The sequence below is a fragment of the Melospiza melodia genome, chromosome 4 (assembly GCF_035770615.1).
Source record: "Melospiza melodia melodia isolate bMelMel2 chromosome 4, bMelMel2.pri, whole genome shotgun sequence".
In the NCBI taxonomy this organism is placed as follows: domain Eukaryota; kingdom Metazoa; phylum Chordata; class Aves; order Passeriformes; family Passerellidae; genus Melospiza; species Melospiza melodia.
Window position 1 is genome coordinate 74551551 of NC_086197.1, and position 24082 is coordinate 74575632.

The window sequence follows — 24082 nt, forward strand, 5'->3', positions numbered from 1 at the left end:
GAATCAGCCACATTTTTAGACTTTTGTATTGCAAATAACTGCATCCATTTCACAGAGGTTCTAAGAGGGAAGACAGCTTTGGGGACTAGATAGAGCATCTCAGAAAGCTTCACTTAGTCATTTGGATTAACTTGGTTAGTTATCTTCAGTTTTCTCCTAGGTCATCCAGTCATTGTACAGAGTTGACATTAAATTAATTTGACCAGTTCTTCAATGAGATTTTTTGGTTTTATGTTCTTCCTGGGAGCCCTGAAAATAACTGTCATCTCTAGCTAAGAGGCCGTGAAAGATGAATGTGACTTAAAATCATCCCTGGGCCTTTCCATCCATTACTGGTAATCTATCACAGACATTTCTGAGTTGATAACCCCATCAATGTCTACTAAAAAAAAAATCTATTTCATCTGAAGCAGAAGCTATCTTCACTAAGTTAAAGCAGGTTTTCAGTGCACAGGAAGAGTATTCTGATATTTATTTGGGGAGGAATAGACTTTCCATTCTGTATTTTTTTTGTTTGGAAAGTGTTCATAAATGCTATAACCAATGATTGTTTATATAGGCATTTCATTCTGCATTTAAAGGTGGCTTCAGATATGGGTTGTACAGGACTGGGGTGACAACCAGTTGCAATTGCAAAAAGTAACTGCAGAATGCCACAACATCTTCTCTGAAGCTACCTGTCTGCTAAGCAAGATGCCCTTAACTTCATTCAGAATATTCTATAGCCCACAAGATCTTGAGAATATGCTGCTAGAACAACTTTTAACAATGCTTCTAGACACTAATACTGTTACCAATTTCTCTGTCAATCAACTTATACTTTCCTTGAATTTGCATAAATCTAAATGCTGGGAAAACACATATTTAATTCTATTTAGATTTCTGTAATTACATTTGCATGAAATTTGTTTAAAGGATGGGATATGTGTAATGAACGACACTAGCAGAGCTCTATTGCTTTACTTGAACGGGAATAAGTGAATATATGAAGGGGTCTGGTTACAAGGCATAATTCAAAAAGAGTATAGATCACCTCTCTCTAAAGGAAAAAAAAAAACCCAAAAAACAACCAACAAACCAAAAAAAAAGTTTTCATAACTCAGTTTGAAGAATTAAGACTACTTCCAAGGTGGACTGACCATGTGGAAAAGTGTCCTCAAATCTCTTTCAGAAAGATGATAACAGAATAGCTCACAAAGCCAGAAAGTTTGGAACAAATCAGTAACTTAAAACCTGTGAAAGCTGATTAAAATCTTAGCTCCTGCTTAACATACTATGCTGGTGGTGTGTGTGCCTGCTGTGTTGACACCTTGGACCTTGCCATCGATTACATTCCAAATAGGTCTGACCTAGATGCTCTTTAGAAATGAATTGTTTAAAACTATCTCCAACAGCTTTCTACTTACATTATTACACTTTGTAGTGATTTTTTAAAGCCCATTCTTTTTGCAACCCAAGGCCTGCTAGTGATTGTTTAGTTTCCTTTCATTTATATTGAAAAACTTAATATTAGGTAGCAAATTAAAATGCTTCTTTAATTTTGGATTGTTTCAGAATACAGTCACATCGGCTGCCAATTAGTGTTATTAATGCTCATTCAGTCTGTTCATATTGCAAAGAAAAATAAAAAACTGAGCCCTAATTGCCAGTGTCCTAATGAGCACAGCTGTGTCACAAGGCCAAAAGGTTCCTGAAACAATCCAAAGCCCACACCTTAGAAGGCAAAATAGGATAATAATATCTTTTTTCCTCTTTCTGCTCATGCAGGGAGAGACATGAAAGTTGAATTCTTCCTCTGTTGGTTCAAGGAGCTCTGGTTTTGTCCGTGTACTAGGAATTACCTCAATCACAGAAAGTCATATCACTGCAGATATCCACAGAGCATGAATGATCTTAAAAACAAAAATGATAAAAGTGAGGAGATAAAATAAATAATGGCATTACAAAGTAGTTATTCCTCCCTCCTAATCTTTTTAATTCTGTTTCAATTTCCAAACTGGTCAGAAAACACAAAAAATGAGCATAGTAAGGTGGCTTGACAAGATGGATAGATAGTTTAAATTTTCACAAGGTCCATAGGAAGATTTTATGATAAAACTTTAGTTTGTGACTGAAGCTAGGGTCCTATATCCATAGCCAGAGAATTATATTTAAATGGTCTGATTATCTTGATTACTGCAAGCCCCACAAATATGTAGGTCAAATTCAAGATCATTTTTAATATATTTTGATGCTTAAAATAATATTATAGGATAGTAAATTCAGATTGATAAGGTATTAATATTTTGGCTACATACACCTAGATATTAGTGTCAGCTTTCTTTATTAGTCTGTTCTTCCATTGAGAGACAAAACCTGCTATCACAAGACACATTAAAGTTTAGGATTTTGTATCATACAAGGTAAGTATTTAATTTCTGGCACTGATAAAGTCAGATTATTTCCCCACATATCACAAACAATAACCCAATCAGGTTTCTTATATAAGAATCATAAAGATATACGTGTTAAGAATATTGTTATTACTCAAAATCAGAAATTAGGTCTGTAAGAAAAAAATAAATGAATGTGAAAAGGAGCCAGATAAGGTGGAAACAAATAAAAACTCCAAAAAAACAAAACACACACTAAGCATCAGAATTTTGCTTATGGAATAATGAGAAGATAAGAACCAACACTGTGAAGAAAAAAGTATAGAAGTTCTTAGAGGGAAGTACTATCGAAGTTGAGAAAAGGGTTTAAGACTAAAGAAATCAAAAAGGACAGGTATTATTGTATGCTTGAATAATCTATTTTTATGGATGCCATGGAGCTTATTAAACACTTCAAGGGAAAACATCCTCTACACCTAATTGGAAAAAAAAATCTGTCAGTATCAAAAGGATTAAAGTTTCACTGACGACTACTGGGCTTCTGTCATTGATTTTCAAAAGACAAAGGTCAGGTGCTTGTTTAAACACATGTGAATGTACCTATTCACTAAAAAAGTCAATCGTCTTGATGGTTAAAGTCAATATCAAAAGCCTTGGACAACAACTGTTCAGAAGCATAAAGATTTTCTTAAATTTGCAACTTCACCAAGATTGCTTATTCTATGCATGAATTGAAGGTCCTAACTAAATTCTGTCTCTTTATAAAATTAAATTATATTACATACTGCTGATATCTCTGGTAATATGGGTGATATTAACAGTATATTTCTTTCATTAAAATTATTGATATTATTAGCAGTTACAGATTGACTATAGATAAAAAGATTTTCCTCTAGACCTAAAAAAAATCTTCTGGAAGTTCTGAGGCTTCAAAATCTCATTGCATTTAATAAAATAATGCTAGTGTCGCTAGAAAGCAAATTTTGCTTCAATAACAGCCTCGAAACTATATAAAGAAACAAAACCACATATCTGGCTTTAGTTCAGTGTTTACCTCACACAATGCCTTTGCTTCACTGTGCCATTATCCACCAGCAGAGTATGCCATTACTGGAACACAAGCTCTCATTCCACTAATGGTATTGCTTAAAGAACATATTAAGATGCTCGTGTTTTTAATCAGGAGATATCCATACATCTTGCACAAGTAATTACATTACCAGTAATCCTTTTAAAAGGCTCTCTTTGCTCAGTTGCTTTGCCAATAGCCCTTGGCTTGGTTACACGACAATGGCACTCACTCGTAGCGCATGAATTGATAACAGATGAACCAGCTAATACACTCACTCACAAATCATAGAACCCCAACCCATCAAAGGAAAAAAACATGCTTTACAAAGCCCCAGATAGTTTTGTTTTATTTATGGCTGAAAACAGCAAAGAAAGCTGAATATAGCATGTCCTTTTACACATTTTGCGAAGAACAGCAATTACCAGGAAACAGAGCCACTAACTTTTTAAGGAGTGCTGGCATTCACAATGATTTAAAAAATCAGTCTCTAACTGCAGGACAAGCATCTCTTTCATGAAGGAAAGAAGCACCAATATGAAGGTACGGACTACAAGGCATATAATGAAATACTCTAATCACACCAACAGATTCAGACTAAGAAGTTTTGCTAAATATTCAAACACTGCCTGAATTAAATCTGAAGGCTATTTTCTATTCTGTGAATTATGTTGAATTCATTAATGAATAAAAATTGTTAACCTCAATACTAACCTTGCACTTTTCTACTGTAGAGTCTACTCCTTGTTCCTGAGATAGTGATTAAAAATAGCAACTGTCATTGTATCTGTCAGTCAGTGTATACATAGATGATGCAGGAGGCAGTGTGCAGAAGTGTTTTAGAATCATCAAGCAGCAGTACACAGAAAGGCAGAGAATAAATTAAACCAAAAAATAAGCCTCAGGCTGATGTGTTTGAACTTCACTGCAAACATTCTTCATACATATTTAATTGCTCCATTGAGACTGTGACTGTTCTGGAGATGTTCCAGGCATTATTTCCATTCCATTAGTACACTTGCAGTCTGTGTACTCCTTAACCCAAAATGATTGATTCTATAAATGTCTTCCCACTTACTGACCTGAACACTAATTGAGGTTGTGTATAGATTAAAAGACAGTGTATGCTTTTTGAAACCAGCCAACATATATTGTAGTCACTGAAAAATCTTGTGGCACAAGAAGAAAGTGGTGCTCTTAACTGAAGACATCAGTATGTGGTTTCACAGAAATGTTTCAGGTAGGAAGAGTTGGAAATCATACAATAGGTTGACAAACTTTGCTAAACAACACTTAATACAGAAGCTTAATTCTAAGTCCCACCTTTCTGAAACATAAAACAATCATTTTTTGAAATACAATTATCACGCACCAGATGCTTTTGTCTGGGCTTGCACCTTTTAAATTAAATTGCTTTGGGAGAAAGTATAAATTTTTTACATTCCATAAAAATAAAACTTTAGGATTCAGATAATATTATGAGTTCAGATACACAAAAGAGGAAAAGTTGAATTTTTTAAAACACCCTAATTAAAACTAAGATAATGTTGTACCCTACAAATTATTCTACTATGAACCAAAACTTTTCCTGTTCAAATTATTAAAGTTAAACATAACTACAGTATATCAGCTAAAATTTCGAGTAAGCCACCCTGAGGAAGCAATGCTCAAGATCTCCACAAGTACTGCCCTGATTCTGGATTAACCTTGAGGTGCTGGAGTACGCATATTCAAAGAAGGACAACAAAACCTATGAAGGGTCTGGAGCACAAGTCCATATCACAAGTATATGGAACAGCTGAGAGAAATGTGATTGTTTAGCCTGGAGAAAAGGAGAACTTTTTCAGGGGAGACCTTACTGTCCTCTACAACTGCCTAACAGGAGGCTGAGGACAGGTGGGGTCAGTCTCTTGTAACCAGTGATATAAGATGTGATGTAAGATGAAAGAATGTCAAATTGTGCCAGGAGAGGTTTAGATTGGCTATTAGGATAAGTTTCCCCACTGAAAGAGTTCTCAAGCATTGGAACCAGCTGCCCAGGGAAGTGCTTGGAGGTATTTAAAAGACATGTAGATGTGGCACTTAGGGACAAGGTTTAGTGGTGAACATGGTAGTGCTGGGTTAACGGATGGACTTGAAGGTCCTTTCCAATCTAAATGATTCTATAATCAGCCTGGAAACTACAGACAGTCTTAAATCCTTAGCATTTAAGACATTACAATATCAGTTGTGTCACATTTTGAAAGAAAAAATTCCTTATACTAGAGGTATGCTCATGCAGCTTGGTCAAGCCTGTATCAGAAATTGAAAGTATACTTGGGAAGCACTAATACTCATATTATATTTTATTTATAATTTTTACAAACATGAGTATGTTAGAATTCATGTGACAGAATACTAAAGAGAAGCTCAGACAAGAAATCTGGACCTGTCTTTGAGAGAAGTTTCATCCTGAGAAATAATGCATTAAAAATTACATTGCCAGTGCTGTCTTGCTCCAGACCCTCCAGATCAAATTTATTCAATTTAAAACTGATTTTTTCCCACTTAAATTCCATCTCTGAACTCAGTATATCATTTAAAAGTCAAATAAGATATTTCCAGCTTGTTTACTGTCATTGAAAACATGCATCAATCTATTTCCTTCCCAAGACCTATGCTTCCCGTGCTATGCCAACTGGCCTTGAATATTTCAATAGATGTTCAATATTTCAAGCATGCAAATAACTGGAAGCTGAGCATGTGTTCTGGTCCATTTTTTTCCTGGCACACCACTTCTGTGAGCTGCAATTATATGTTTATAGTCAAGGGATTTAGCACATTTCTGTGCCACGTTTCTTTTTAAAATTAGAATTCCAGGCAGTAACCTCCATGGGGCAGAGTTCACTTCTGGGCTGTGCAATGCTGGCACAATGGAGGTCCCCCTGTAAGAGCATTTATAACAGCAGTTTGTTTTTAAACCATGGTCACAGGTGTTTGTTTATACCACACTAATTTTCTAAAAATTATAAAATTATTGTTTTATTTTATAGTAGGGATCAGAGAAGCAGAATGGTTTGAGTTGAAAGGGAATTTAAAGATATTCTTTTTCCAACTCCCCTGCCAGCACCTTTCACTATATCAGGTTGCTCAGAGCATTGTCAAACCTGGCCTTGAACACTTCCAGGGCTAAGACATCCACATGTTCTCTGGGACAATCTCTTCCAGTGCTCCACCACCATCACAGGAAAGAATTTCTTCCTTACGTCTGGTCTAAACCTATCCTCTCCTCATTTAAAGCCATTCCCCCTCACCCTACCTTGACACCTCTTAGTAAAAAGTTCCTCTCTATCTTTCTTGTCAGCCCCTTTAGTCATTGCAAAACTATGATAAGGTCTCCCTGGAACTGTTTCATCTTCAAGCTGAACAACTCCAGCTCTCTCAGCCTGACTTCACAGAAGAGGTATTTAAAAAAAAAATTCAAACTAACCCATCTAAATGAAAAGTATCATGAATGAAAAAGGAGCTTGCACTGGAGCCAACAAAAGTGCACCCTCTCAAAGAGGTTTGTTCAGAACTGGGACAAAGCTGTATCTAGTATTTTTAAAATAAGAAATTACTTACTTTTTTATTATTTTAAGCATAGCATTGAATAAATTAAAACTGCCATAGCAAGTCACAAAAGTGAAATGAAAACCTCCTTCATTTTAATGTAATAATTTGATAATTTCCTGGTCCTTGCCCTTTACCTTCTCAATTGTAGGATAGTCTTTAACAAATGAAATGAAATTCAATTTTTTCTATAGCAGAACTAGCAGAATCTGGTAGGATGTGTAAAAAAGAAATGGGGAAGCAGCAAACAAGAGTACAACAGCAAAAAGCAGGAAACAAAGCTTTGAAAAATATGAACCTTTCTCAAGGCTGAATAAGTTGTTTTCCAATTGTTTTCACTGGCTTTGCTTTACCCCTTGGCCATCACAAACAAGGGCTGATGCCCTTTTCACTGAAATCCAGAAATATTTACTCTTTGTCTGCATGAGAAGCAGCACTGTGCTGACCAATGCACCAACACAATCAGTAATACAAAGCAAACAGCAGTAAACTGGAGTCAAGGTGGTTTTGATTGAAGGAGTAGATCAATCATTTCAGTACATAAAGAATCTGAAAAGATGGAAAATGTCAAGTATTGTATTAAAAGTATTGTTTACTGAAGCTCTTTGATTAGTCAATATCACAAAATCACCCTGTTCATCAGGATAACTTCCTGCTAGACAAAACATGCTCAAATATGCATGGTCTGAAATTTAACTGGCAGCTCGTTTTGTAAAGGCTTAACTGCTAACATGAATTTTTTGTGTTAAAAGAAGAAAAATCTAGCAAAGATGCTAAAGTATCAAAACGTACATAATGAAAACAAGAGCCCTGCAGGGCACCTTTTGTTAACAACCTTTTGTTGTGATTTCATTGAAAATTTAATCTACGCTTTGTTTTAGGCCTTGCTTTTTCCACAGTCACAATTGCAGTCAGACAACATGCAATTATCTGAAATAAAAAAATAGCCACAATATTCTCATTATGGTACCCAGCCTAAAAAATATATGACTTTGAATGCCTTGATTAAGATAGCTGTCAGCAGATGCATTTAATTTTACAGCCATACCAATCTCTTCAAAGTAGAAAAGCAAGTAAGAAACAAAAGAAAGGCTCCTTACATCTAAATTGAGGTTTTATACATGGACTAAATAAGTTTATATACATTCATATTTATAACTGTTTTAAGCACATCCTAAAAAGATAGTTTTAATTAAGTTTGCTTTTGTATTGAAAGGGGTTCATTCTGAAAATGGTCATGCAGTGTAAGAATCTGAATGGGGACAGAATGGGATGGAGGATGAAGTTGGCAGTACTCAAATAATAACTTTTTGCTCCAACTTCAAGTCCAGTCTTTACAAAAGACAGAGTACTATAATTCCTTTCTTAGGCCTAAATTTGGCTTTGAATATACTAAGGTATTTGAATTGAATTTGAATATACCAAGGTATTTTTTCCTTCTTTTAAGGCATCTCAGGTTAGAATTTACAACCACATTTTGGTCATGTGCAGCACTTTGAATCTCAAGATGTAATTTCACTGGAACCATTATAAATCTGTGGCTGTTAGCCTGTTTGCATCAGAAAACAGGTAGATATGGTGGAGAGTTTCACTAATTGTATTTGAAAAATTGATGCCCAAAACACAACAGAAGTCACATCATGAAGAACTATAAGGAAATCAAAAGGAATAAAACTTTTAAAATCAGATACTCAATGCCATATCCTTCTGAAAACTGCAGAAGATTAATAACCTCATCCAAAGTGTCCCCAGGAAGACTGATTTCAGTTCCCACTGTTAAAAAATCCAATTGATACTGGTGGAACAGTTTCACTGTGCTAGTGTGTTCAGTTACACATGAAATCCACAAGTGTTAAAAACAGAATTTCTAAGCTGACCTTCACTGGGCAACCAGTTTCAGAATTGCTTCTTCAGATGGATCTGAAAGCCAAGCAACATTTAACATGATAATGTGTAAATACTCAGTATTTACAGAAAAAACAGGAACACTGATTTTATCATTAAGGGAAGATTGGTGCCTGACAGTTTCAGTGGCCTACTATGATGGCATTACAGCATTGGTGGGTAAGGAAAGAGCAACTGGCATCATCTACCTGGAATTGTACAAAGCATTTAACATTGTACTGCATGACAGCCTTCCTTCAAACTGGAGAGATGTGGATTTGAAGGATAGACCAGTGGGGTGGAATGGCTGGATGACACTCAAAGAGTTGTGATCAGTCACTTGCGATGGGTTATGATCCCAGGGGTTGGAAGTGGGGCGGGCACTGCGTCACATCTGTGTTGGTGACTTGGACAGCAGCATCAAGTGCACCTCATCAAGGTTGCCAACACCAAACTGTGTGGTAGAATCAACATGCTGGAGGGAAGGAGACCTTCACAGGATTAAGGGGTGGGTCGGTGCAAACTCATGAAGTTCCAGAAAGCCAAGCGCAAGGCCCTGCACCTGGGTGAGCTTAATCCCAAGCACAAGTACAGGATGGGCAGAGAATGTACTGGATTACTTTCTCCCCTTGGTAGAGGATCCCTGGGGAGAAAAACTTGCAGGTGTTAATGGACAAGAAGCTTAATGTGACCTGTCAATGGGCATTTGAAGCCCAGAAAGCCAAACGTGCCCTGAGCTTCAGCCAAAGCAACATGGGCAGCAGGGTAAGGGAGGAGATTCTGCCTCTCTACTCCACTCTCAGGACCCTACTAAAATGCTGCATCCAGCTCTGAGACCCCCCAAAAGAAGGACATGGACATGTTGGGGAGAGTCCAAAGGAGGAACAAAAAGGTGATCAGAGGGATGGAGCACCTCTCCTATGAAGACAGGCTGAGAGAAGTTGGGTTGTTCAAAACAGAGAAGAGAAGGCTCCAGGGAGACTTACTGCAGCCTTCCAGAACCTAAAGGGGGCTACAAGAGAGGTGGAGAGGGACTTTCCACAAGGGCATGTGGTAATAGGACAAGGAGGAATGGCTTTAAACTGAAAGAGTGCAAGCTTAGATTACATATAGGGAAGAAATCCTTTCCTGTAAGAGTGGTGAGGCACTGGAACAGGTTGTCCAGAGCAGTTGTGGATGCCCCATCCTTGGAAGTGTTCAAGGCCAGCTTGAATGGGGCTTTTGGAAAACTGGTGTAGTGCAAGGCATTGGCAGAGGGGCTGGAAAGAGATGATCTTTAAATTCCCTTCCAACCCATGCCATTCTACAATTCTAGGAGAAAGATGAGTCAGAAGTTAAGCTAAGTACATCAGCAAATTCTAAGGTACAAATTTAAACATGCCATTAGGGAGAAATATAATTTTTTAAAAATACTCCAGCATTCCAGGAAGGCAAATAATTTCATGACTTTAATCATCGCATTTATTTTAGAAAACTGTATTGATTTTTGGCATCCAGCCATGACAAAGTCTATGAACTCTGGCTGTGAGCATGAGCAGCTGAAACACTCACTTTCTGATCTCCATTGAACTTTTTGGGCTTTCAGAGTTCACATCTTGCACAAAACCACTGGCTGACACTGCAGCTTCTGTATGTACCAGGTCTTTGGTGTGATGGATTCTTCGCAGCTTTCCCAGAGAAATGAGTTTCAGTTGAACTGACCGTGTTTTGGGCTATGATTTTGCCAGGCTTCTACACACTGCAGCCAGGATGCAAGACTGAATTTCTACATTGATAGTCTGAAATGTTTCCTTTTGTTGTAAGAATAATACTCCACAATATGCATGCAGATGTAATTGCAAGACTTGGAACTTCTATCTTGGAGTGGCTATCTCAATTATCTGACTATATATTTCTATTTTGATATTATATATTTCTTTATCTTTAGCTCTTTTTTCTGACTATATAATCACATAATGTGTATTACATGACAGCTACACTCATCCTGATTTTAGGGTGGACCAAGAATGAGGCCTAGGCTAGCTGTAAATGCTGAAGATAGAAAACAAAGTCTAATAACAAACAAAGGAAGGAAGGTAAAGAGCTCAAGCAGAAAGTGGGCTGTGATATAACAACAATCACATCACTGATTCTGCTCTTCTAGAAAATCTTCCAGTGCCTGAGTGGGAGAAGAGGTGTCTCCTGCTCAGCAAGAGTTCTGCAGAAAGTGGAGAGAAGGTGCTAGAAAATAACTTGCTCCAACTATGGTTGAACAAAGAACTGCAACAGCCCATTCAGAGAAAAGAACTTTTTGGAATTTCACAAAGAAAATTTTTATCAAAGAATTAGAGCTTTTCAGGTTTTGGCATAGAATGTGATTTTATGAAACTATTGTCATTTGGCAGTACTGTTATTACTGAAACATTGGAGACACTGCACTTAAAGAAGTTTTATTAAAGCGATACACTGGATGAAATATTTTTAGTAATTGTTCATGATATACCTCTTTCTCAGTAATAGAGATGGAATAAAATGTACTTTTAGACTTTTAGAAAGAGGTGAACATGAACTGCCATACCCATCCAATTACGAAGACTATACTTAGGAATCTCGTAATTATGTAGGAATAAAAACAGGTTTTTTTCCTAGCAGGCTCTCAACTACTGAATTGCAAGTATCTACCAAATATAACTCAAAAAACTTAAACAGGATGAGGAACCGAAAAGATATGGTATAAAATAAATACATACTACAGTGGTTCAGGGAATTTAAACCCAAATTAAAGGTGAAATTTATGTCTGTGGGCCCAGTGCAAAATCCCACTGCAGCTAATGGATAATGCTTTTCTCTCTTCAGTATAAGCCACACTGGTCTGTGAATATTTTTTTTCAAGCCCAGGACATGAAATGTTTCCAAATTAGCCCTTACCAGGGAAATGGTGAAAGTGCAGGGGTGTTAGGAGCTCCCTTTCTCCCCTTTGCTGCCCTCTCAAGTGTGTGGTTGAGTGTGTGGATGTAGATGGGCACGTGTGGTCTACTTCATGCAAGAGGAAAGCTGCCACACTATACTCACTCTCCTCCTCTGCCTCCTGGTCTTATTCATGCCAATACAGATAAGAAGCCACATATGTTTTTGTTTGATTTTTAGGAGTCTCCATTAGAAAAAAACAGGATGAGACTGCTTTATGTAACTTGAATGAGACAAATAAAGAACTTAATCTTCAAGCTAAAGAGATCTCACAATTTTTGTTTGTTGCTTTGGTTTTCAAGTTGTTTTGTTTTTGTTTTTTTTTTAATTTCAGAGTTCAGATCTCCCTAAACTCAATTATGTATCTCTCAAATGCTTTGCCTTGAGAAGAAAAGTGAGATGAAGAGTGATTTGTCTCACTATTCTTCCTATCACAACTAGGGTGTGGGAAAACGCATGACACAGCCTTTCCAAACAGAGACTGGCAAGGCAAGCCACAGATTTCTTTCTTGGTAGCTGAGACAGATGGGAGATTTCCACCTGCATGCCCTCCCATATGCATACCTTTTCTGTGCTCATACATAAATAATGTCATGCAAAGCACCCTCCCCTCGTGCAGTGCATTAGCAGTCTGTGCAGAACACGCTCCATGCGGCCACATGGGAGCCTGGCAGTGACTGCAGTCCCTGAGATGCTCCCAGGAAAGCCAGGGAAAGGTTGAGACAGACCACAAGGCTAGATCAGCAAATGCAGTGTGGGAAGCCACCCTCCCCACAGCTGAACTAGGGCCCCAGGTCATCCTGACCCTTTCCTTTGGCAAACAATGCAGCATTTTGGGCTATTGCTGTGCTGGAGGAAGGGAAGAAGGGAAGAAGGGAAGAAGGGAAGAAGGGAAGAAGGGAAGAAGGGAAGAAGGGAAGAAGGGAAGGGGAAGGGCAGACATGTTCTGCAGGGACTGAGTGACACTTCCAGCCCTTTCCTTTTGCAAACAATGCGGCATTTTGGGCTACTGCTGTGCCAGAGGAAGGGAGGAAGGGAAGAAGGGAAGGGCAGACATGTTCCTCTGTGGACTGAGCGACACTTCCAGCTGACAGCAGTACCCACTGGGGAGAGCAGGTTGGTGGGAGAACCCTGAATTGCTGATACAATAGTTTTCATGCACCGAGGAGGGCTGGCATCTGAGAACAAGGTCTAAAAATTGTATCTGACTCATGTGGTTGCCAAGCCTCAGGCATTCTGGTGAGTTTTGACCACCTTTACTTTTCCAAACTAGAACTGTAAAAGCACTTTTTTATCCTAGTGGAAAAGTTTTCCTCAGGACATGAACTTTTTTTTTACAGGACCAAACACAGATATGAATAAAAACTTTCCCGCAAATATTTCTGATAATACAATATTTTTGTATTTTTCCACTGTTTTCAAATATTCAAGATAATAAATAATGAAAACTAAAAATAGGCAGAAATCTTAAACTCTCATTTACATGAAAGAAAGTTCACCATTATGTATGTTAGTGAATTATTTTCAACATTTTTTCATGCTAACAAATTGTCATTTCACAGCATAGCTTAACAATGATACCCAGGATTAAATAAATGCTCTCAAAAATCTTTTAGTCATTTCTTGAAAAATTATAATCATACAACTTGATGGCCAGACTAAATGTAGCAATCACAATTCATGGACAGTTTTATCCTGATAGAATATATTTAACAATGCCAGACAAGATTAGTAGTCAGATCACTCAATATAAATCATCTATGGAGGACCTTATTGAAATTTTTGTATTGAGACAAAAAGGAAACCATAAGAAACTTATGTATTGTCTTGCTTATCCAAACTGATATTATTGACTTGGGTTATAGTATAAGATTTACTGTGAACAATAATATTGGAAAATATTTGTATATTCTTTTATACTATTTATGCTATTTATCAGGAAATCTGCCTTACCTTTGGGATGATTCTAGGTTTCTGTTCAGTAGTCAGTACCTTATACCAAGATAAATTACTTAAATATGAAAGAATTAATAGATAAACTTAAAAGCCTTCAAACCAGGGAGAGAATACTGTATGTGTATCCAAATGCACATATATCATAGATACATTTATTTCATTGTTTCATGCAGTTTTATTTGTGGGCATGTATCCCAAAAACTTTTATTCAAACTTAATGAAAGGTTTGTTTTGTTTCAGTTAGCACAGAACTTAAATTGACTGAGCTATAATGTGTAGTTAGTTTTTCTCAATTAAGCCTATTGCGAGAAGAATGAATGTGTTTAGAAGCCATCTTTAGAACATTCATATATGTGAAAAGAACATACTTTTCCAGTATAAACTTATCATCTTGATTGTGAAAACATACAATGTGGAAATAAAATTTATGAAACTAAACATAAACATAGGTGCAAACTAAACATAAACATAGGTGCATAATAGAAAATCTCTTATAAAAACTGCTTTTATTTCTTTGTAGGTGATGTGGCTATCTAGCTCATAAGGAAGCTTTCTCTAGATCCAGGGTACAAAATATTGTCCAGTTAAGAATACTAACCTAAGCTATGTTTGACACAATCCAGTATAAACATATGTACATAAATTAGAATTCTCTAGTAATTCTGCAAAATTATTTTTAATAAAAACTTCTAAACCTATATTACTAGCTTGATTTGTTAAACTAAAATACTGTGATTCCTAACACACATTTCTGAGCATTTATAGATGTATTTTTTTATTAAAGAAAGCTAGTGGGAGCTTATGGAAATACATACTAATATAAGAATATTTAGTTTGCAAAGTCAAACAGCAAACATAGAGAATCAAAAATTTACAACTATCTGTATTACTTTATTTCTTTACCCTGTAGGTATCTGTTTTGCATTATTTCAGACAAGAATCCTGTGTCAAAGGACAATTGTCTTTATTGCACCAATAAAGACGGATCATTGTGTACACATACAGTGAATATCTAGCCAGGGAAATCACAGAAATGGATTCCAGCCTGGAACTTGCATATTCAAAATTTCAGTTTGTGTATATTGTTCCGTCACCCTGTCTGCAATCAAGATCCAGCTGCACAATCCACACTTATCTCTACATTCCCCCATTTTGATAATCTACCTTTGAATATCAATTTTCTGTTACCTGCTTACACAGACCGCAGCAGCTCTTTTCCTCTATTCCCATAAACTGGTTTCTTTTTGACTGTGCTCTGTTTTTTGGCTAAAAGTTCACATTCTTTGCTCATTATAAACCCTCCATACTGTGCTAGGAAAATTTTGAGGGCGATTGATATTGGAGCAGTTTGTCAAAATAGAGTATTCAGGTCTTGCCTCTATTGAGCAAACTGTGCACACAGCCCAGAGACGTCCTTATGATTTGATTCCAGCTACTAGAGTCAGTTCCCCCCAGGATGTGGCAGGTGAGTGCAGCAGACCCTGTAAGGAGGAGACAGTGATTCCAGGCACACAGCAGGCAGAGGTGAGCCCAGGCCTGGTGGCAGAGGCTGTGTGTTAGCATGGCAGTGGCTGTACAGCCCGGGCACCTACTGGGGCACAGCTGTGGCTGCCCCTGGCAGCACCACCAGCCGCACTGCTGGGGACAGCTCACTCCTGGGCAGATGTGGAGGGGACACCTTTAGTGTAGGTTGGGCTTATTAAATGGTTGGAGAAAAATAAAAAAAAAATTATTTGCAAAACAATCAGTCCTCTCAAATTCTACTTTGGCCCCTGCTTCATCTAATATAAAACATCAAGTATGGTTCTATATTGTCTTATTTATTTATCTTACCACTAGTTACAGCTGTTGACTTGTCATCAGTCTTGTCTAAGATCTTTTTTTTTTTACTTTATTCAACAAACATATTTTTGCTTCTTTCAAATGCCAGCCCTCTCTTGCCATATATAATTTGTCTCTCCCGAATCAGCCAAGTCATCAACATATCAAAAAAACCAGCCTGTTTCAAGTAATGCTTATAATTTTCCAATACTGATGGTGATGACAGAGTACTGGAGACAGTGGTCTGTAGAGAGACTCATCTGACAGCAGGAGGTGCAGATATTTAACTCCTTGTGTGTATCTTTCTTTTGTGACCCACAAAATGAATGCACTTCGTAGTAATTCCATCAGTGTTCAAGATGCTTCATTGCTACCTAGAAGTCCTCTTGACAACACACTTTCTTAAATCCATGAGAAAGTGTGTTTGTATTTGCATTGCATCACTTAGCAATATAACAGCATTACACAAAGCTGTCTCAGAAGGCTGCAGTTAGCCATGAGCAGAGCTGGAAACAACCAAAATGGGGACCTTCATGAAAAAAAAAAAAAAGACAACCTCTGACTTCCAAAAAAGTTGAAGGCACTTCAAAGAACTCCTCAGTGATGGACCACACAAAGGCAAACAGCAACTGATCATTCTTAGCTAGATGTTTGTGGAAGAATTACATTGTAAAGAAATTCACAAGTCAGCCAGAATCCTCAGGAGCAACCAACAAGCGGCTGCTGACAATGCTTCCAGAGAATGATTTAAAAGAGGAGATGATAAGATAAATCAAAATCTTTCTGAATTAGTTGCATTGGAGAGCTGAAAACATTTACAAATGAAAAACAAAGCAGACACAAATTAGCTATCATAAATAAATGGATGGTGCATTAACCACCTTTACAATCCATCCATCTTTGGTACACTTACAGAAGTTTTCTAATTTTGCAAAGTAAACACAAAAATAAAAAAGACACTGGCAGAAAAGCAAGTCAAGTTCGTATCTAAGGTTTTCATATCATCAACCACTTTAGACTGTATATCATGCATCTATACTAGGAAAAATAAAAATAAGTTCACAGTGTTGCAGTAGCTCTACTAAGCAGGTGCGCTACTGGAAAATGTCCTGAATAAATGGATTTTTTGACCTACCAGTATCTGTGCAGGACACACTGTTGAGGATGCTTCATTTAGGACATTTGAGAAATGAGGCTATACACATCACATTGCTTAAGCAACAATAAAGTAAATACAAAAACCCTATGTTACCATGCTTAATATCATCACTCCTTTATTTTTTCCCATCTGGAGGAGAAAACAAAAAATTTACTGATGTCTAATTTGCACTATATAAATAATGTCAACAGAATATAAACTATCATCCAGGCTATTTTATTTCACTGCTTGAAGCTAAAAATAAAAGCATCTATGTCGCCCTTAGGTTTTGAGCATACCCTTTTGTATGAGGTTTTTGCATGAAAACCCTTTTTTTTTTACTTATCTCTATATTGAACTTTTGGTAGGATTTGTCTCTGACTATTTTTAGAAATAAAATACTGATTTTTAACATTTCAGAGTAGAAGAAAATTGCTTGCAATAACATTTAAGTAATTTTAATACGGTTTTATTGGTCTCCCAGTCTGGCATATAAATTTGAAAACTATCATGTCACCTTGCTTTTTAATCCTTTTTTCCAATTTTTCCAGTCTTTTCATGTAATTAAGTTTTTTCTTAAATCTTAACTAATCTCCTTTTCAGTCTTTCAGACAAAGCTTTCCTTCAGACAAGGGTGAAAAAAATCAATGATGTTTTAGACAGGGCTTTTTGCTCAGATGACATTGTAATCATTGGCTGCCCACTTGGCACCTGTCTGTGAATTTTTTTGATACATCTGCTTTACCTTTTTGCCCATCCCTACACAGAGACAGAATCTTCCTCTGCACATTCTGCAATGATGACAAGGAGCTGCTTGAATCCCCCTACCCCCATCTATAACTCAAGTATTCAGTCACATTATTTTTTTCACCGAGTTTTCTAAGATCACTCTTTCATGCATTTTTCAAATTATTAACTTGATCTTTAAATTCTGTCACGTCACTAATATGTATGATGTATATAAATAATGAATACTACTTCAAACATTAAATAGCATAACTCCTCAGCCTTATCAATGTAGCAGAAAATTATTATTTTATTCATAACTTTCACTGCACATTGCTGAGATTATTTCTAAATGTTAGCACACTTAGTCTTACCAGTTTTCTTAATTGCACTCAGTAAAGAACTTTGTCAAAACCCTTGGGAAAATTCAAATAAATTATACCAAGTATTTTTCCTTCAACCATTACTTGGATGACATGTGCATACAGTTCTAACAGATCTCAGAAGGTTTTCTTTCAGCAGAGATTCCCTGGCTTCCTTTAGCAGAAATTAATCTAAAGTTTTGCTCCTAATTCCATTATTGAAATATAATGATCTATAATATATACTCATATATTCAATCTATTTAGCTAAAAATGAACTCAGACTTACAGGCTAGTAGGATATTATTAGTTTCCTGGAAAAAAAGGCAGAAAAAGCAAAACAATATCCAAATTTTAATATTCAATTTTTCAATAGGCAATTAAGTGCTAATAAAATTTGCATCAGCTTAACTCCTTCAGTTCCTTATAAGCTTTGTGTGTAGCCAATCAGCCATCTGATTCTGCTTTCCTTTCAAATGTCTCTTACTATTTTCTTTATTGCCTCAACTTAATAAAATAGCTAATTTTTACTCTTTAAAGTGCAAGATAGCTAACTGCATTTTTTATAGGAGACTTCACACAAACAAATCTTTCAGCTTCTTTGTAAGAGTTCTTTTGACATCTGTTCTTTTAAAAACAGCAGGTCTGATGACATTTTCATGAGTTTTTTTGGTTCTGATATAATTGAAAAAATCTTTGCTATTTCTTACATCTTCAGCTATAAGGTCTTCAGACTGCTTCTTAGAATATATATTCTCCATCTTCCATTTTTCCTGTCATAATTTGTGTTCTGTTTCAATAGCTACATTTGTCTGGAATTTATCTGGAAGAGACTACATTTGAGGTGAAATAAACTCTTAAACCCTCACATCTTTCTGTGTTGCTTTTTAATATTTTTCTTAATTATCTGAGGCTGATGTGATATTTTGAATCCTATTAATGTGGTAGTTCAAAGAATTTCTATAATTAATTTCATGGCCACAAAAGGAAGTTCAAATATCTACTTTATTACAAGGAATTACAGTGGGAATTACACCCAAATATTATCGCATATTATCAAATATTTGATAATACGTGGGTGATTATATTATATACATATTATATATTATCAAATATATATGTATTTTATATATATAATATGTATTATATATATATTATCAAATATATAGCAAAAGTTTCACAACTCAATTATAAAGCACCAAAATAGAAGAAAAGAAAATTTATAAATCAATTTTAAAATTGTATTTCTATACCAACTCTTTCGACTAGGAATTCCTCACTCATATACCATTTTTGCAATTTTTACTTAGACCTGATTTACCCTTTTTTTCAACCATATCTCTTTCTGCCACAGACAGTCATAGAAGACATGTTTTTCAATGCTCCATAAAAGGTTTGTTTACAGTAGTTTGATTTTACTGTTTTCCTACCAGAATAAAATGATCCTAATGTTTCCTTTCTTCCAGAAAGCTCTGGCAGACTTTCCCCAGTCTGGGTAGGGTTTATCCTGAAGCATCATATCTGTGACCTACAGGGAAAGAAGAAACAGTAGACAGTTACACCAAGGCAGTACTAGCAAGGACTTTAGGAACATTTTATTTATGTGTGGCACAGCTGCATCAGTTCTGATAGTGATAACAGACAGTGCACTAATAGTGTGCCCAGTGTTATTTGCAATCAAGATAATGAATATTGGGCTACATATTGTGCCTCTAGAAGTGCATGCAACTCCTTGAGAAACAATGAAACCTGTAGAGATCCAAAGATAAGAAGATAAGAGGAACCAATCTGAAAGTTACAGCAACCTACGGGAGGTGAGTTACATTCCCCTGTGGCTGTGGATCTTTCTGGCCCAATCTGGGAGAGGAGAAGCACTTCCCTGAGAGCAGCATCAGCAGAATTTCCACTCCTGGGACCAGAACTGCAGCTAGGGAGTGGAAGCCTGTGCATTAAGCACTAAATAACATTTATAATGTCCTCTCAGTTCCTGCTACCAGTATAAAAAGCACACTTGGGACTGGCAACAGAAAAAAAAAAAAACCCTTAAAACTTGCAAAAATTTTTAAAAGTATGAAATATTTATTCTCATTTTCATAATTCCTGTCTAAAGAGACCATCTGTTTCTCTGTCCAGATACTCATATGTATGCAGTACTTCTGGGTGGTACATGGAAGGATTAAAAATGACTTTCAGCTCACTGAGGGAGGTGAATACCCCTCAGGCACCTGCTTCTTTGGGAAGCTGTGTTTTCATATCCATTTACTTCAAATTAACTGTACTAAAAAGCACCAGAAGTTACATCACAATAAACTCATAAATTCTGTTGTGCAAAAGATGCAGAGTGGAAAGCCTATCCATTTGTAAAGATTTAAGAAATAATTGATCAGATAAAGGAAAATTGGGGTGACCACCTGCTTCAAAATGCAGATAAGTAACCAAATTCCATATCACTGTTATCAGTAGAGAGTGGGAAATTACTATGTGTTGTGATCAAAATGAAAATAAATATTAAGATTCCAGAAAGAAATAATTTCAAAGACAAAATTTCACAGCTGCTTTAAAATCTAGTTTGTAATACAGAGTGTAAGCTACCACTTTCAATCAATGGCATTAAGAGGGTTTATCAAAGAGAACATGTGGCCAGTGAGTAAATTAAAAATAGATCCAAGTGCTAAATTTTGGCTTCAAATCCATTTGGGGTTAAAAGAGCTCAGTGTATTAGCATGGGCTGGGTCCAAAGGATAATGACTATGTTAAATAAATAGAAATGCACATTCTAGAATTGTATTATTCCATTAAAACTAACCTTAACAAAGAACAGATCAAAGAACAGATAATATTCTAAAATACCACCTTTAATAACTGTTTAATGTGGGTAAATCTTTTCTCTGATCAGCAAGCTATAATATTTTTTAATAAGATCCCAATTATCTAAATAAATATTTCAATAAATATTTAAGATTGAACAAGACTTCTGTAAAGATTTAATTCAATTCATTTAATAACACTTTTTTGTCCTCTTAGGAATAGTCTACCTAGTAATGAATATTTGCAAAGAAGAGCAGCTATTTCAAGAGGCTTTATACAAGTTTCAAAATAGTTTCTCCAGATGCTTTCTGGAAAATTATTATATTTGGGAGAAGGATGCAATTTGCAGCTCTATGGCCAATTACCAAAGGAGCATGTTTCATAAGAATGACATTCGAGATGGAGATATTTTCTGAGGAAAGTGGCAAGATGAGGCAGGAAATGTTCTTTCTGATACCAAATAGCTGGTTTTCATCTCCCAACTTTGGCATTTTTTTAAAGTCATATCACCAGATCAATGTCAGGTCAGTTGCAGCTAAATTGGCTAAAGCAGAGACAGTCATTAAAGGGATGCATTCCATAAAGAGAAATCCAATTACCTTTTGCATTAGAGAAATCAAATTCATTTTCTGATTTGGTCAAGGACAGTCACTGTAGAAAACAGCTCACAGGAGAAAAGCACTCAACACTGTCATACAGCAGAGAAGTTTTAAATATATATTAAATACCCATTGTTTTTAGAAAAAGAAAAAATATAAATTTTAATTTAATTTGCAGAGCTTCATGTAAAGAAATGTGGGGTTTTTTCTTTCTCTATTTGTATTTCACAATGTTATTCCTGGACAGCATATATTTATTTCTGCTTTGCTGGACTATGTTTGAAAACATTGCTGATACATGGGAATAGAAAAAAGTTGGACACTTTAGTAAATGTCTGCCTGCATCTTACATAATCAGAATAAAATAGGGAAAGCCACTTACAATGTAATTAAGTAATGTATTTTTTTCTGGAACTAGGACATGCAATACACTTTAATCAATAATTACACTGCTTCAGTTCAAAAAGGAATGGCCCCAACATACAGACAATATATACATTTTCGTTCATTTAGTGTCTCATGAGAGAGAAACAGTTACACTATATTAAATTTCAAAAGCAAAACTATATCACACACACTGTCTGATTTTATAAGTTACACAAATGCCACAAAAATCTCAATTTACATTAATAATTACTATGTTTTATATATATTATGACATCTTAATTTTTATTTTGTCCTATAAAATATGACTTTATCAACTATTCATATTACTCACATTATATTAATTATGAGGCTAACTCCTAATGGTTTAAAAAAGATATATTGCTGTCAGTAATTGCAAAATGTTATGATTCCCATTTTTCATAACAGAAATATAAAACTGTTCATTTTGATATGCTCCTTTTGATGTTTGATACAATCATTGAACCACAGAAAAGCTTGGGTTGGAAGGGACCTTGCAGATCCTCTATTCCCAACCCCTCCTTGCCATAGGCAGGGACACCTTACACTAGACCAAGTCGTTCAGAGCCCCATCCAACCTGGCCTATGATAGATACTATTTTACAATATACAATACAATAATTTGTAATATTATATTGCATCACACAGAAGAAACAATCTGGGATTCAAAATCATTCAGAGCAAGTAAGTTACTCAGACAAGAAGTGCAGAAAGCAAAATCATAAAAAACTTTAAAAAAAAAACCCTGACAATAGAGTAAGGTACCTAAGATATCTGAGAGGTACCAAGTGGTGCAGGAAGACACCTTCAGGATCATTATTCCTTCCATGCAGTTACTCTCTGAGCCTATTGCTCAGGATACACTGCACATACTTTACATCTCTCCACACACACTTATGTCAAGTGACACTATGCTGCACCTCACAGGGTCCTTCCCTTCCCAGCAGAGACAACCTCTGCACTGGGAGTGTCAGCTAAGGCAAACTATCCCTTCTAAGTTAACAGCAAGTGAAATTTCCTTGAAATAAAAAAAAAAAAATTAAAAAAAAAAAGGAAAATGGACTCATACTTTGGTCATGCCTACAAAGTATCATCGAAATACTCCACTACCAGGAACTATGCTATCATCATCTTCAGAGCACTAAGAGATAACCCACAGAAAACTCATGTGGCACAGGCTGCTTGCCAAGCCGCTTTCATCTAACGAACTGCATTTTAGAAATGCAGAAATATAAAACTACATCAGTTGGTTTGATAGTAGCACATCCTCATATAACCAGCTGCAGAAACTGTTTCTTACTAGAGAAATGGGCTGTGGGCTTTAGGACACAGTATATTCTATCCTGCAATATTCATGAAATGGAGACAAGCCCTTAACAGAGAATTTTCATTGCTTTATTCATACTTGGATAAAGCATCAAAACAGGGTAAGAGCAGCACTCCAGAATTCAACAGTAGGTAGAAGAATCTAAGATCCACAAGAAAAGCCTCAAAACACAAACCAAATTATGAAATATGAAATATTTTTGTATTCTTTTGATGTTGCAGTGAGTAGCAAAAAGTCCAATGGACAGCAGGACTCCAACATAAAAATCAGTAAAGAAGCTGTTTGTTTGTGTGCAACTACTCAGCCAGAAGGACATGACATCACAGTGTATTGTTGGAAAACTGAGTACCCTGGATAACTGCATTTGCCAAAATATACCTATCTCTACCACTGTCAAATACATGATTCAAGCATTAAAAGTTTTCATATTTTTCAATTTTTATAATCTTATAAATTTAAATATCTTGTTTTAAATCATGAACCGCTTTGCAAGTAGCACTGTATTAAGTAACCTCTATATAAGTAGCACTTGACACTCAGCCTTTAAACAGTGCATAATGTGCCCATCTCCACTCACCCCAAACTCAAACCAAGAAACATTATTTTCAGTCCTGCAACTGGGGCATTTCATTGATAACAGTAAATATCATAAATTCCAAAATCTTTTAGAAATTATAAGGATGCCATAGTGACAGGACAGGCCAGAAGGCAGTTTCCCATGGCAAGATTATGAACATTGCATTCCTCATCAAAAGAATCCATCAATAGTTTTGCAAAGACTGAACACTGCCTATATGTTTCTGAAAAATATGTGAGTTTTATTTCTAGAAAAAACAGGGGCTAAATCAGGTTAAAGTAATTATGTTTTCTGAAGTCAGAGTGTGAAGTCAATGAGAGCTAATGCACACCGCTGAGGGGATACACTTCCCTTGCCTTGCTGTTATGTGCTTTTAGGTAAGAGCTAAATATAGGTGTCCCACTAACTGCACATCAATTCTTTATCATATCTCAGTCTTCAAGTACTGTACTTCACCACAGTGATCATATACAAAACATTTAGTACTCAGTCATTAAAAGT

General features: G+C 36.1%; 1 protein-coding gene across 4 annotated transcripts in view; it reads right to left on the reverse strand.

The window, feature by feature from the left end:
• TMEM117 (transmembrane protein 117) overlaps nt 1-24082 on the reverse strand; it is a 188762-nt gene that overhangs the window by 47698 nt on the left and 116982 nt on the right. For all 4 annotated transcript variants that reach the window (XM_063155181.1, XM_063155183.1, XM_063155185.1 and 1 more), the window contains exon 5: nt 19296-19393. In XM_063155181.1, coding sequence (XP_063011251.1) covers nt 19296-19393 — 98 coding nt within the window. The remainder of the gene's footprint in view (nt 1-19295; nt 19394-24082) is intronic.